Raw genomic sequence first — 15,755 nt, forward strand, 5'->3', positions numbered from 1 at the left:
AAAATATTTCATCAAATTCAGTGGTGACACAAACAGTTGTGTAAATTGATAGGAAAATGTATGTAAGTGGCAAAGTATAACTTGCATCCATTTGGCATTTGCAAACCAAGTGGATGTAATGTTGGTTCAGGTCAGTGGGAGTTCCCCTCTCTTGTGCTGGGGCTGAATTTGGCCCTGGGAGTGTTGGGGAGGAGGAAGGTATTAAGGGGGGGAGGGGTGTCTGCTTTATCTTACATCTTCTAGTTAGTTGCTTTTTCTGCTACCTGCCCCCTGCTGTGCTTTCTCCACATATTATAACCCTGTTTACTTCACTGCTGAATTTTGCCCCGAAAAGTTCACAGGAGTTGCACCTGCTTACTCCACCCTTTTTGCAAGTAAGCCTGACCAAGCTATTGAATTTACATGCAGCTGGCAGAATTTGAGGGTTTTTTAATTCTGCAATATTCAAATTGAAAACAAATCAGCCAGTACCACGCCTTAGCATCACAGCGGGTAGGGGGCTCTTAGAACAGAGATGCATTGTTAATATACGGCCTATTATCTGAACACATTTAAAAATCCACCATCTTGTCCTCTTTGATGAATGGGACAATGTATTGATGCATTATCTGCTGTTTTCAGGTTAAGTGCTAGCTAAGAATATTCGTTTTCATTAATGAAGGTTCCACATATTGCATTGTATAGAATGAATAGCCCAAGACTTCATATAGACAAAACTGATCTTCATGTTTGTCTTACTTATTACCTGTAGATAATGGTTGGCTTTGAATCTTTTGTGCATTTAATAGCAACAAAACATCTTTACCAGTTTTACCATAATGAAACTCTTCTGCAAAGTTCCTTGGTTAAACACAGAGGAGGAAATTGGGTTAGTTGACAGGCCCAATTTAAATTTTAAAAAAATTGGTTGCTATATGTTTTTAAAAAATCAGCCAACAAACAAATATTGTATGCTATTTTGATATGGGAGGGAGAAGGGCAACCCACTAGATGCCCCCCTGAGGCCCACTTTCAGGTTACTTAAGATAGTGAAGGGACGGGAAGCTGCAAGAGAGAGAGATGGGGAAGAGAAGGGTAGAAGCAAAAGTAGATGGGGAACTGCAATTGGAGGACACAGGGAACCACAGAAAGAAGCGCTGTGCTAGATGGCCCAAAATGGGCCAGATTCTGAGCTCAGTTCCATCGGTGTAAATCCAGAGTAATTCCTTTGGCTTACCAGTGCCACACAGAATGTACACTAAGCCCCCAGTAACCTACCCCAGGAGGAGCTCTTTGAAATCAAGGTACAGCAGATAGGTAGTATGTTGTAATTCCCACCGTGCCCTGACTTGTTTGGCAATAAATGCAAGATTGATGACACAAACCTTTATGAATTGGTGTTGATTTTGCCAAATTGTTTTTTAGGGGGGGAAAGGGGTTTTATTTTTTTGGTTTGAAACAGACTTTTCATTCAGAATCTTCCTTTAATTATATTTTTAAAATTCAAAAAATTGCTCACAATCTAAACAAAACATTTTATTCAACTCTAAACAAATTTTTACTTTTGAATTCTCTGAAAATTTTCATTTTCACTCTAACCCAAAACAATTTTTTTGACTTTTTTCAAAATTGCCAGTAAATCCATTATTGACCAGGTCTACAGCCATGCTCTCTAAGAGAGTACCAAAACCAGTCTCTTCATCTCTATGCCTGCAACGATGCTATATTCACCACCCCGCACTGACATCCATTGTCAGCAAAGGGTCAATTTGCTTCTGTGGGGAAGGCTCAGAACTCCCACCTATTTAAATGGGATCTGAGCACCTAGAATCTTTCTACCATCAGGTTGTACAACCAAGTGGGTTCCTATCTGTATTTGTATTTACCGCTCATCCTGACATTTGCATCACAGAATTTAGGTTTATTTTCTAAACTAGAGAAGTCTGCAAGGCAATAAAGCTAAATCTACTGAAATCAGACTGAGAAACATCAGTTTCTGGAGCTGTGTGTCTGTTTCATTTTGTACATTTTTAAGTAAATGCTGCAGTATAATGAAGTTTGATTTCTAGGTCATGTGTTTAGGTCATCAGATCATACTATACAATACTGATTTTGGTTGAACAACTAAATAACTAAATCACATTTGTTCTGAGCTATTGTTAAAATATACAGGTATAGCAGTAAGGAATTCTTAGGGCACGTCTTCACTATAGCAATCGATCTATTGGGGATCGACTTATCGCGTCTAGTGAAGACGCAATAAAATCAATCCCCGATGGCTCTTCCGTCGACTCCGGAAATCCACTGCGGCAAGAGGCGGAAGCGGAGTCGACGGCGGCGCGGCAGCGGTCGACTCGCCGCTGTCCTCACAGCCAGGTAAGTCGACCTAAAATACGCAACTTCAGCTACGCTATTCACGTAGCTGAAGTTGCGTATCTTAGGTCGACCCCCCCCCCCCTGTAGTGTAGACCTAGCCTTAGAGAGAGTCTTGCCTGTCTTTAAGCTGAACAGTCTCTTCTTCTGAAATCTACCTAATAATATATATGTATCATACTGTAGTTACTGAATAACCATTCTTTCTCATTTCTTTGTTATGCTGCCTTTGCAACCCAGCTTTGAAGACAAAATTGGGTAATGCTATGCCACTTTTGCTTTGTGTATCTTTTAAAATAGTGATATCATGAGTGACTAATGAGTTGAAACATGACTTAATTACTACCTTGTTTTTGTTTAGATGTACCAAGAAGATACTATGCATTCTCCCTGGATGCACGACTCCTTACACGTTTTTTGCGCAATCAGTGGGACATCTGGTGACGGAGGTTATGGTTCACTTAGATCCACTGCCGAAATATAAAGAGATTTACAAGTAAAAGTGACACTTTACAGATATTTCTCAGGAATACTTGGAGCTGTGCAAAGGATGTTAAAATTCAAATGAGTGACTAGTATACATTCAGTATTTTTCCCCCCCAAAAATTAACATGCTTTCAAACAGGGTTCTCGCTTATTTTGCTGAGCAACATTGAAAGTGCCCGGACAATTGCACCACTGTGCTTGTTTTGTACTTTTTTTAGTTAAATATATACAGTACACTGAAAGGCATTTATCAAAGTATGTACTGAATTGCTTAAGTATGAGTTGAAATTGTAATGGTAGTCTGTAAAGTTGTAAAATGGAATATAATAAAGTGTAAAACTGCTTTGTAAGTAGAAAGTGGAGTACAGTGTATAGACATTACCCCTGTGCAATATTTGCTGCTATATTCCCAGTCTCTCGTGGGCATGGGGTATGCAGTTCGGTGTGGAAGTCAACCTGCCCTCAGAGCACTTATGAGCAGGAGTGGCCCTAATTGTTTTGCCAGCCCTGGTGGGAAATGTTTTCGCTGCCCCATCCTGCAGCAGTCAAGCCTAAAATGTATTTTTAAAAGGCTGAGTAGTGCAGTGGTACAGCACTTCCTAGAAGCTGGCACCCAGGGCCACAGCCCTGCTCGCCCATCCTTAGAACTGTCCCTGCTCACTAGAGATCCGGTCTCCTAGACAGCGATTTAGGCTGTATATGCTACCCAGGCACCAAGAGGCATTATTATACAATAGGTAGACTTACTTAGTTTGAATCCTGCATATATCACAATTAACACCTAATGCAGACACCACATAGTCCACAAATAGACACTCTGTCAGGTGAATCGAAAGGAATCCTTGTTGAGCGTCTTGGGGACTTACCTCAGCTGGCTTTTTGCCTCTCTTACACTGTCTGGTTGAGGAACGGTCATTATGACTAAGCAAAATCTCTGATAATATAATCCTTTGTTTATATACTCTTCCTCTTTATCATTCATGGGCTAGAAGCTGAATAAACCTTGAGAGATCATGTGTGATGGAATTATTACATGTTATGTATGAGATAAATAAATAATTAGAGACCTTCTTACAATGGGTGTGGGAGTCTAAAGTGCTTTAGCACCTTTCAGAAAATTCTAATGTTGTGCAAGATCCATTTTAAAGAAAGATGGGTTTTTCACTGGAATTTTCTCGGACTGAAATAACTTTTATTAACTAGACTTTTTACATCTTGTGACAAACCTCGATGCTAAACCTCTAATCTCTGTAATAAAAGTGGTTATTAAATAGCAGATAGTCCACACTCTATGTACGGTAGCTGTCCTTTATGGGGAGCTAGGTCCTAGTCTTCCCATAACTGGCCCAGGTGGCTGATTAGTAAATAAAGGTTACCTAAACTCAGAAGAGAATTCTCCAAGGGGTGACAGGAAGCTCTTGTGAGGAGGAGCTCCCAGGAGAAACTGAGCCTAGAGGGTGAGCTCTCTGCGGAACCCACCAAAATATTGAATCTATAAGAGGTGCTCCTAGAGGGGAGCCTCCTATATGGAGGACTTCAGTCAGCCAGCATCCAAGGGGACCTGGTCTCAGTCAGGAGTCCCCTTGACAGTGGCCAGAAGTCTGACCTGGAAAGTATCACCTGCTGTCCCTGGAGAAGAGTCGCTGTGGATGGACCTCTGATTTCAGAGAGAGATCTTACTCCAGTGAGGTCAGAGGCCTAACACCAGGTGCAGAGACTGGAACCGAGAGATCCCCAGAGGGAAGTGCCTGGGTAGAGAGAGCACAGGGCTCAGGTGTGGGGATGGGTAGACCAGGAATGACCTAGTATCCCATCTGAGATGTTGAAGTGAAAGTTTTGTTCATGTCCTCTGTTGGCTTTTCTGTTAACCTTATGGTCTGTTTGGCCTTGTTGATACCCTGGGTGAGGGGAAAATCAACCAAGGGCTCACCTGCAACCCCATTTCTGCCTGCAAGGGGGCACGGCAGGTAGCCTGGAATGATGACAGTGGAAAATTAATAGTGTGTCCTGGGAAGGAGATTGAGAGTTCCCAGGGCCGGTTCCAGGGTTTTTGCCGCCCCAAGCGGCGCAAAAAAAAAAAAAAAAAAAACCCCGCGATCGCGATCTGCGGCAGCAATTCGGCGGGCGGTCCTTCACTCCGAACGGGAGTGAGGGACCGTCCGCTGGATGTGCTGCCCCTCTTCAGAGTGGCCGCCGCAAGCTGATGCCTGGAGCCAGCCCTGAGAGTTCCATTACTTTTAGTAGTAAGCAAAATATAGATACTCCTGTTTCACAAACAGATCATATTTCTGCTTGTACGTGCTTGTGTTCCAGCCAGGATCCAAATTTAGTTTCACAGAAAGAGGAAGAGAGATTAGTACATTTAGTTATAGTCATTACCATCTTGGTCATCAGCTTTCTTTGAAGAATGTTTAAGGACAGATAGTGGGCCCGTTCCAAATTATGCTTTGAAAAGATAAAGATGTTTATCAGTGACTGCAATGAATGGCCTTATCTGTCCAATAAAAGCAACCAGCAGTACTGAAAACATGTTCTGGTTACACAGGGACAGAAAGCAATATAGCAAAAACGTTTCCAAGCTGTATGTACTGATGCTATCTCACATGCCATAGCCACACTAATAGTTATTGGTGATGCCAATGTGATTGTTCTTGGTCACTTTATACTTCCTAGTGTTCCCAGCTGACATTCTGGAGAGAGTTTTCAACAATATATATTATGCCAGCAACATACACATGTGCAGGAACAAACAGGTAATTATGCAAACACTCAACTGTTTGCAGGCAAATAATATTTTGTTCCCACCTCCATATTTTTCAGACACAACATGCACTTAGGGTCAGAATGAGCAGGATGTAGAATGTTGTCAATGGGCATTGAGGGCACTCAGCTTCTCACAATATCAGGAGCCGTTTTGATGTTCTGTATTGTGAGCCAGATAAATAAGGAAAAGGAGATGTAGGAAGATAACATATCTGTCAGCACTTTTGTTTGAAAGTGTATCTATATGCCTGCATGGAACAGAATTATTATGCTTATGAAACAAATACCAACATGTTTCCCTCTGAAACATACCACTGGCTTCTATCTATTTCTAAGGATAGTTTAGAAGCTAATGCTTTCAAGCCAACTAACTTCAGAATTACACTTTTCAGCAAGAGCTATTTGATCTGGATTCAAGCAATCCAAAATTTCTTCTCATACATTGCTCAGTTTCCTAAATTTCCACTTGAAGTGTAGGAGAGATGTTTATTGGACATGTAGGCAGATGGAAAAGGGTGAACGTGAGAACATTTATACTCTGATGTGTTTGCGATGTTCTAGAAGCCTCCTGAGCATAAACACCACAGTTTCAGAGATACAGTAACTCCTCGCTTAATGTTGTAGTTATGTTCCTGAAAAATGCTACTGTAAGCAAAACGATGTTAATCCAATTTTCCCATAAGAATTAACGTAAATGGGGGGGGGGTTAGGTTCCAGGGAAATTTTTTTCACCAGACACACACACACACAGTTTTAAACGAACCATTTAATACTGTACACAGCGATTATGATTGTGAAGTTTGGTTGAGGTGGTGGCGTCAGAGGGTGGGATATTTCCCAGGGAATGCCTTGCAGCTGATGAAGTGGGTTTTAGCCCACACAAGCTTATGCCCAAATAAATTTGTTAGTCTCTAAGGTGCCACAAGGACTCCCCGTTGTTTTTGCTGCTAAATGATGAACTAGCACTTGGCTGAGCCCTCAAGGGTTAACACGTTGTTGTTAATGTAGCCTCACACCCTACAAGGCAGCACGAATGGAGGGAGGACACACAACAGAGGCATGGCAGTGGCTACAAACATTCCCTGTGGAAACGAACAGTGATGAAGCCACGCTATCTAGGGTGACCAGATCACCACACTAAAATATCAGGACACATTGGGGTGCCATCAGCCCCACCCACAGTCCACCCCTGCTCCTCCCAGGCTCCGCCCCCACTCTGCCCCAGGTCCTGCCCCTCCCCACTCAGCCACCCCACCGTGCCCTTCCTCATCCCCCAGCCTGCCACTGGCTTGCTGCGTCCCTCCTCAGTCCCCCACCCACCGCTCACCTCTTCACCCCCCCCCCGCCTGCCACTCACCCCTATGGCGCTGACTTCCCCCTGCCGGTTGGGTGCTCGCCCACCCCCCACCTCTTCCCACCCCTGCACCGCCCTCGCTCTGCCCCCATTCCACCCCCGTCCCCCAAGTCCCCGCCCCTGCCCTGCCTCTTCTGCGCCTCCTCCCCTGAGCGCGCCGTGTACCCGCTCCTCTTCCCTCCCTCCTGGAAAGCGCTAAGCACCGCCAAACAGCTGTTAGGCAACAAGAAGCACTGGAGGGGGGGAGGAGTGGGAACACGGTGCGCTGGGGGGGAGGAGGGAGAGAAGGAGGCGAGGAGGGGGGAGCTTGGCTGCAATTTTTCCCTGTGGGTGGGGAGCACCCACGGGGTCAGCGCCTCCCTCCCGCTCACCTCCTTACCTGAATATCGGGACAAATGGCATCCTGATCGTACATTGATCGGGACACAGGACAAAGGGTTAAATATCGGGACAGTCCCGATTTTATCGGGACATCTGGTCACCCTAACGCTATCCCACTGAGCACACCACTCCCTCCACTTTCCAAAGGGCCGGGAGGGGCGGGGAGGGGCATGTGTGTGTGAGAGAGAGACACGCATTGCCCCTTTAAGTACGCTGACCCCACTCTAAGTACACTGTCATTTTAAGTAGATCAGCAAGTTGAGACAGCAGCTGCAGCTCTCTCAGTCCTGAGCCCTGTCCTGTCCCGTCCTGCCCCTGCTCTGTGGAAATGGGGTACAGGAGTGGCAGGAGGGGACACCCTGACATCAGCACCCCTCTTTCCCCCCACCCCCTGCACAGCAAGCAAGAGGCTCCAAGGCAGAGGACAGGAGCAGCACAGGGCAGTGGTGGGAGGGACACCTGAACTGCCCAGCAATTGATAGCCTGCTGGGCGGCTGCCGCACAGGGAACTTAGGGGAGCGGGGAGCTGATAGGGGGGCTGCCAGCCCACCCTGGCTCCAAGCCTCCACCAGCTAGCTGCAATGGGCTGCTCTTCCTGCAAGCAGTGGACAAAGCAGGCGGCTGACAACTTTATAAGGTAACAGAGGGTCCTGTGGCACCTTTAAGACTAACAGAAGTATTGGGAGCATAAGCTTTCGTGGGTAAGAACCTCACTTCTTCAGAACTTTATAAGGGAGCATTGTGCAACTTTAAACAAGCGTGTTCTCTAATTGATCAGCAACATAACAACGAAACAATGTTAACCAGGACGACGTTAAGTGAGGAGTTATTGTATTTTATAATCTACATAGCACTTTTCATCTCAAAGAATCCTAAAGCACACTGCAAACTGGGGGCCTGTCTCTTGTAGCCCTTATATGTGCAAATAGTCCCACTGGTTTCGGTAAGACAACAACCCACATGAGAAAGGGCCTTCTCCTGTGACCCTATCATAAGAACAGCCATACTGAGTCAGACAAAAAGTCCATCTAGCCCAGTAACTTGTCTTCCAACAGTGGCCAATGCCAGGTGCCCCAGAGGAAATTAACAGGTAATCATCAAGTGATCCAACCCCTGTCGTCTATTCCCAGCTTCTGGCAAACAGAATCCCTGCCCACAATCCCTGCCCATCCTGGCTAATAGCCATTGACGGACCTATCCTCCATGAACTTATCTAGTTCTTTTTTGAACCCTATTATAGTCTTGGCCTTCACAACATCCTCTGGCAAAGAATTTCACAAGTTGACTTTGCGTTATGTGACGAAATACTTCCTTTTGTTTGTTTTAAGTCTGCAGCCTGTTAATTTCATTTGGTGACCCCTAGTTCTTGTGTTATGAGTAAATAGGAGTAAATAACACTTCCTTATTTACTTTCTCCACACCAGTCATGATTTTATAGACCTCTATCATATCCCCCCCTTAGTCGTCTCTTTTCCAAGCTGAAAAGTCCCAGTCTTATTAATCTCTCCTCATATGGAAGCTGTACCATAACCCTAATCATTTTTGTTGCCCTTTTCTGAACCAGTATTCAAAATGTGGGCATACCTTGGATTTATAAAGAGGCAATATGATATTTTCTGTCTTATTATCTATCCCTTTCTTAATGGTTCCCAAAATTCTGTTTGCTTTTTTGACTGCCACTGCACATTGAGTGGATGTTTTCAGAGAACTATCCACAATGACTCCAAGATCTCTTTCTTGAGGGGTAACAGCTAATTTAGACCCCATCATTTTATATGTATAGTTGGGATTATGTTTTCCAATGTGCATTATTTGCATTTATCATCTAAATTTCATCTGCCATTTTGTTGCCCAGTCACCCAGTTTTGAGAGATCCTTTTGTAGCTCTTCGCAGTCTGTTTGTAACTTAACGGTCTTGAGTAGTTTTGTATCATCTGCAAATTTTGCCACCTCACTGTTTACCCCTTTTTCCAGATCATTTATGAATATGTTGAATGGGACTGGTCCCAGTACAGGCCCCTGGGGGACACCACTATTTACCTCTCTCCATTCTGAAAACTGACCATTTATTTCTATCCTATTTCCTATCTTTTAACCAGTTATGGCACCACTGAAATGCAGTCACCTCAGAGGAGGAAGGTGAAAATTATCTGGCCAAAAAAAAAAAAGGCTCAAGAGAGAAGAAGAAAAAGTTGGTGATGGACGAGGGGTAGACAGTACCCATACACAGTAAACTGCATGATGTTCAGTTTGTCCACTTTGGAAGGCTAACTTATAGAGTCAAGCATGCTGGGTTTGAAATTTGTGGTCCTGGATGTCTATCTCCTTTAACATCTGCCGCTACTTACTCCTTGATAAAAGTCCTCCTGACATCTGATCTTGCAGTTCAGTAATATATTGTGTAACTCCCAGTTAATCTCAGCAGGACCAGGAACAAATTATTAAACAATCAATTTGTGTGCAACTAGAGGATAACAGGGGTATGAGGACTAGCCAACATAGATTTGTGAAAAACAAATCATGCCAAACCAACTTAATTATCTTCTTTGATAAGGTTACTGGCCTAGTGGCTAGAGAAGGGAGCAGGGATGATATATCTTGATTTTAAAAGGAGTGTAAATTCCAACCAGCATCACTGGAGACTTGATTAACCTCGCTCATCCATAGCTTGATATAACTACATTATTAAAAGTGTTGTGTAAAATGAGCTGTGGCTGTTTAATCAGAAATACATATGTCAGTTCCAGTAAGAAAACTAATTCCGCAGAAGCCAGCTCAGCACAATCTTCAAGGATGTAAAGGGCTGCTAGAAAGGGGACGGGTTTAATGGGTTTAATCTGCAGCGAGGAAGATTTAGGTTAGATACTAGGAGAAACTTTCTAACTATAGGGTAGTTCAACACTGGAATAGGCTTCCAAGAGAGGTTGTGGAATCCCCATCACTGGAGGTTTTTAAGAACAGGTTGAACAAATACCTGGCAGGGCTGGTCTTGGTTTACTTGGTCCTGCCTCAGCGCCGGGGGCTGGACTAGATGACCTCATGAGATCCCTTCTCGCTCTACATGTCTATGATTCCATGACCTTGGTTCTCTGTGTGATGATAGGATAGCATATCCTGTTCAGCTAAATTGCTAACTAATGTGGTGGTGACACCTAGTAATATACAAAAGCTAACTCCAGAGAATTCTAAAATCTAGTTTTCCAACAAGACCATTACCTGTTCCTGGTTCCTCCTCCTTGGAATCCATAATCCAGCACAGGAACTGGGAGCAAACTCACACCTCCGGTGACCCAGAGAGAGGACATTTCACTAAGGCTCACTAAAAGGATTATAGAAAGAGGACAGGAAAAACTAGTGGTACACTCTGCACTACAGTGAATCTTTTACTTACTGAGCCTGATTCTGCTTTTGTTTATGCCAATATAGAACTAGAATATTGTTTTTTAAAGTTAATAGCTACACCACTGTAAAACTTGTGAAAGCAGAATTAGGTCAAATGCGTACTTGTCTATAAGTCCCACAACCCCAGATTACTATGCCAACCCCCGCCCCAAATGTCTAGGTACTCCAAATGAATGATAAATAATACTAAGTCAGTTAGTGGGGGGTGCAGGCTGAGGTAGTTGACACTAATTCAGGCAGCTCCAGAGGATCATGCATGCCATACAGTGTTACTAGACCTACACTCACCAGGGAATCTCCTGAGTAAAACCAGGCAGTAGCCCAGATTAACTGGAAATACGGTATGGTTCCCCTAGAAAGGAGATGATGGCAGCAAATTGACCTCCTTCCTTGCCTGGAGAAGATTCAGTAGGGTAGTGATCCAATTTTTGCTGCATCTTGCAGTTACAGATTCTGAGCCCCAAAGTCTGTTGTCTTGGAATATATTTACCCTGACTGCCCACTTCAGGTATCTAAAATGAAGGGGCTCGATGCTGATCTCAGCTACTTCAGGGTAAATCTGAAATATATGTAGTTATCCTGGCTTTACAATTGGTGTATCTGAGGTCAGAATGAAATCCCATGCTTATTGGATACTTGCAAGCTTGTAACAGCTGATAAAAGTTAGACATAGCTTTTTCTGTGCTGCGAAATGGATCTAGCTCCCATGGGGTTAAGAAAGGAAGCCTGACGTTGACAGGGCTTGCTGAGTATGAACAGCATCCAGCCACTGGAGCAACTTCTGGCAATGCTTCTGCTGGCAGTCATTGCTGGAATTATTTATGCAAGGAATTATCAGGACACTAATTTAACCATACATTAATTTACTAAATCCAAAAGCCAAATGACATTTATACAATCATTCTAAACATGTCTAAAAAACCTAAATAATAAGCAATTTCCTACAGCCAAACAGTAACAAAACATTTATAACCATTTGATCAAGATGCTTACAACTGGGCTAAACCCAGGGATATTTAGACCCACAGTAGTCTGCTCCAACTTGTTCAGACATGTATTAGCAATTAACTAGTGGTTTATTGCCTGTTGCTAACTTAGCTAAAAACCAGGTTTGGGGGAAATTTAGGGTCATTGCTGGTTCAAATGCATCATTCTTTCTTATTATTAACTATCCCTGTTAATTGGAGCCTCTACTTCCGTCTGTCTTATCAGTTACCTTTCAGGTCCAGTTTTTCTAATTAAGCCATATTCTTTCAAGGCCTTCCCACAAAGGCTAACAAACCTGCACTTTACATAACCTACAAAAATGTGTATTTTTTCTGTCTAAACAAATTTAACCCTTTATGTCCTACCGTAACCCTTTCTTTTACCCCCACTCGGGTGGCACATTGCCTCTTCTGGGCCCTCCAGCTGCTGTGGAGCATTTGTCAGCTAGGTCACTTTGTGGGACTCTAGGTGACAGTTCTGCACCCGAGACCTGTATTCCCTCAATTAAGTGCCACTGAACCTCCAGGCCTCAACAGTCCACCACACAGCTCCCCAGATGCCATCCCTCTGTATAAAGCTCCTCAAGTTCTGTTTAACCAGTGGGGGAGGTAAAGATGATTATCCTCAGGGCCAGTGCAACCCATTAGGCAACCTAGGCGGTCGCCTAGGGCGCTAGCATTTGGGGGGCGGCATTTTCTTCGGCGGCGACCGCAGCGGCCGGATCTTTGGCCGCCCCGGTCGCCGTCGGCATTTCAGTGGAGGGAGCTGGGGCAGGGGGGCACGGGGAGGGCCACCTGCAGCAAGTAAGGGCGGGGAGGCACGCAGGGGAACCGCTCCCCGCCCAGCTCACCTCTGCTACGCCTCCTCCCCGAGCACGCCGCCCCGCTCTACTTCTCTCCCTCCCAGGCTTGCGGCGCCAAACAGCTGATTGGCCCCCAAGCCTGGGAGGCGGGAGAAGTGGAGCAGCGACGGCGTGCTCGGGGAGGAGGCGGAGCAGAGGTGAGCTGGGGTGGGGAGCTGCCGCACGGCTCCCTGGGCGGGGGGGAAACTGCCACGGGGGGGGGGGCGCCTCAGGGCGGAGGGCGGGGTGGGGAGCTGCCACAGGGCTCGGGGAGGGGGCGGAGCAGAGGTGAGCTGGGGTGGGAAGCTGCTGCAGGGGGGGGCGCCTCAGGGCGGGGAGCTGCCGCAGGGCTCGGGGAGGAGGGAGGGCGCAAGGTGGAAGTTTCGCCTAGGGCGCGAAACATCCTTGCACCGGCCCTGATTATCCTTTGTCTCCTTTCTTTCCCTCACTGTCTAGTCTTCTGCTGCCCACAGAGAAGAGAAAGAGACTATAACTGGCTCCACAGAGATATCTCCAAGTCTTGCAAGATCCCTACGTAAGCAACCTCTTTAGGGAGGAGACTACAATTCTTTATATGGTTTATGGTCATGGACATTAACAAGCCACCAGCTATTTGTAGCAAATAATATCTATCAAGAATTACTGCAAAATGAATTCAATGGTACTGACTTCTCATCTGGAAACCATACATATATAGGTATAAAAGGCTATATAGGAAAGATGCTGACTAAGCCCTCCCCCTGCCCCCATCCTGCAAAGACAGGTGCTTAAAGGATCAGGACCTAAACTAGTAATTATAAGAACATAAGAACGGCCGTTCCGGGTCAGACCAAAGGTCCATCTAGCCCAGTATCCTGTCTACCGACAGTGGCCAATGCCAGGTGCCCCAGAGGGAGTGGACCTAACAGGCAATGATCAAGTGATCTCTCTCCTGCCATCCATCTCCATCCTCGGACAAACAGAGGCTAGGGACACCATTCCTTACCCATCCTGGCTAATAGCCATTAATGGACTTAACCACCATGAATTTATCCAGTTCTCTTTTAAACGCTGTTATAGTCCTAGCCTTCACCACCTCCTCAGGTAAGGAGTTCCACAAGTTGACTGTGCGCTGCGTGAAGAAGAACTTCCTTGTATTTGATTTTAACCTGCTGCTTATTAATTTCATTTGGTGACCCCTAGTTCTTGTATTATGGGAATAAGTAAATAACTTTTCCTTATCCACTTTCTCCACACCACTCATATTTTTATATACCTCTATCATATCCCCCCTTAGTCTCCTCTTTTCCAAGCTGAAAAGTCCTAGCCTCTTTAATCTCTCCTCATATGGGACCCGTTCCAAACCCCTAATCATTTTAGTTGCCCTTTTCTGAACCTTTTCTAGTGCCAGTATATCTTTTTTGAGATGAGGAGACCACATCTGTATGCAGTATTCGAGATGTGGGCGTACCATCGATTTATACAAGGGCAATAATATATTCTCAGTTTTATTCTCTATCCCCTTTTTAATGATGCCTAACATCCTGTTTGCTTTTTTGACCGCCTCTGCACACTGCGTGGATATCTTCAGAGAACTATCCATGATGACTCCAAGATCTCTTTCCTGACTTGTTGTAGCTAAATTAGCCCCCATTATAGTGTATGTATAGTTGGGGTTATTTTTCCCAATGTGCATTACTTTACATTTATCCACATTAAATTTCATTTGCCATTTTGTTGCCCAATCACTTAGTTTTGTGAGATCTTTTTGAAGTTCGTCACAGTCTGCTTTGGTCTTAACTATCTTGAGCAGTTTAGTATCATCTGCAAACTTTGCCACCTCACTGTTTACCCCTTTTTCCAGATCATTTATGAATAAGTTGAATAGGATTGGTCCGAGGACTGACCCTTGGGGAACACCATTAGTTACCCCTCTCCATTCTGAGAATTTACCATTAATTCCTACTAGCATGTTCCATGTCTGGTTTCTATTGTGTTATTTTCTCTTACATGTCACTTATTGTAGAAACCAAATTCAGCCGCTTTCTACCAGAATACATCTTAAATTGTAAAACTGGTATATTTTAAAATATAATTTACTCAGCGAGACTAGCTTTTTTGGTAGTTTTACATTTTATAAGATTGTACACCCTAAACTGTATTCTTGTCATTGAATTCAATTGTTCAATCTATTCTGTGTGAATTACAACTTTGTAACAGGGCAGTCTGTCCCTTTACGGTATGTCTACACTGTGCATAGACAACCATAGCTGGCCCATGCCAGCTGACTTGGGCTAAGGGGCTGCTTAATTGAGGTGTAGAAATTCCCAAACCCCCTCACAAGGTCTTAGAGCCCAGGCCTGAATGTCTACACCACAATTAAACAGCCCCTTAGCTCAAGCTCCATGAGCTCAAGTCAGCTGGCATGGGCCAGCCACCGGTTTTAAATTGCAGGGTAGACATACCCTTAAGGGTCAGGGACCTCTCAGCCAGCCCTGTTCTGGAGAGAAGCCCAGCAAGCAAGTGCCGAGAATCAGCCAACTCAGCTGTACAGAATCTAGTGATTGGGACTGATTTCCAGCTGAAGGATACAGCTCCCTAAGAGCGTTGATAAGATGCTTGTGGTAGCAGAAGGCTGGGAGAAGGTAAGTTAAAGCAGCCTCTATGAACCCATTAGGCTGGGTGAAGATGAGACCCTTGAGCTACTAAAGGGTCCCACAATCTCACTCAGGAACAGGACTGTTGCTTTTTGTTTGTGTGGTGAGGAATAAAGTGAGCTACAAACTGAACTGTGTGTGGCTGATTGCTTGTTTGTCCCAGGCTAGTGATTGGGTCTACTGGCCTAAACTTCAACAAAGCACAGGAGTATGGTCGTAGCGAGTAATTCAGTGCAAGCAAGCGTGGCTCATAACTTGAAAGCCACAACAGAAAAAAACTACACGATGCATTGCTTAAGTCAGAGATTTGATCTATGAATCTACACCTTTGAAATCCACTGGAGTTTTGCTGTTGAATTGCATGGCACCAGAATAAGACCCACAGGCTATAATTTTGCATGTGTGCAAAACTCCTAGTTCCTCAAGTAAAGAGAACAAGATGGAGCCTCTAGAAAGGTGATCAATGGGTAAAATGTTTGGCTCATACAAAATTGTTCAATTTGCCTGGTTTTGTTTAAGGAAAACAACATGGCCCAATTTTGTTACCTTTATT

At 44.6% G+C, this 15,755-nt stretch overlaps 1 protein-coding gene across 1 annotated transcript in view; it reads left to right on the forward strand.

Moving 5' to 3' along the window:
• DOCK11 (dedicator of cytokinesis 11) overlaps positions 1–3,181 on the forward strand; it is a 120,894-nt gene extending 117,713 nt beyond the window's left edge. Inside the window, exon 53 of the mRNA XM_065410821.1 lies at positions 2,714–3,181. Within this exon, the coding sequence (XP_065266893.1) occupies positions 2,714–2,836 (123 nt within the window). The 3' untranslated portion in view covers positions 2,837–3,181. The remainder of the gene's footprint in view (positions 1–2,713) is intronic.
• The last annotated feature ends 12,574 nt before the right edge of the window (positions 3,182–15,755 follow it).

Source organism: Emys orbicularis, chromosome 9, assembly GCF_028017835.1.
Source record: "Emys orbicularis isolate rEmyOrb1 chromosome 9, rEmyOrb1.hap1, whole genome shotgun sequence".
Classification (NCBI taxonomy): Eukaryota; Metazoa; Chordata; order Testudines; family Emydidae; genus Emys; species Emys orbicularis.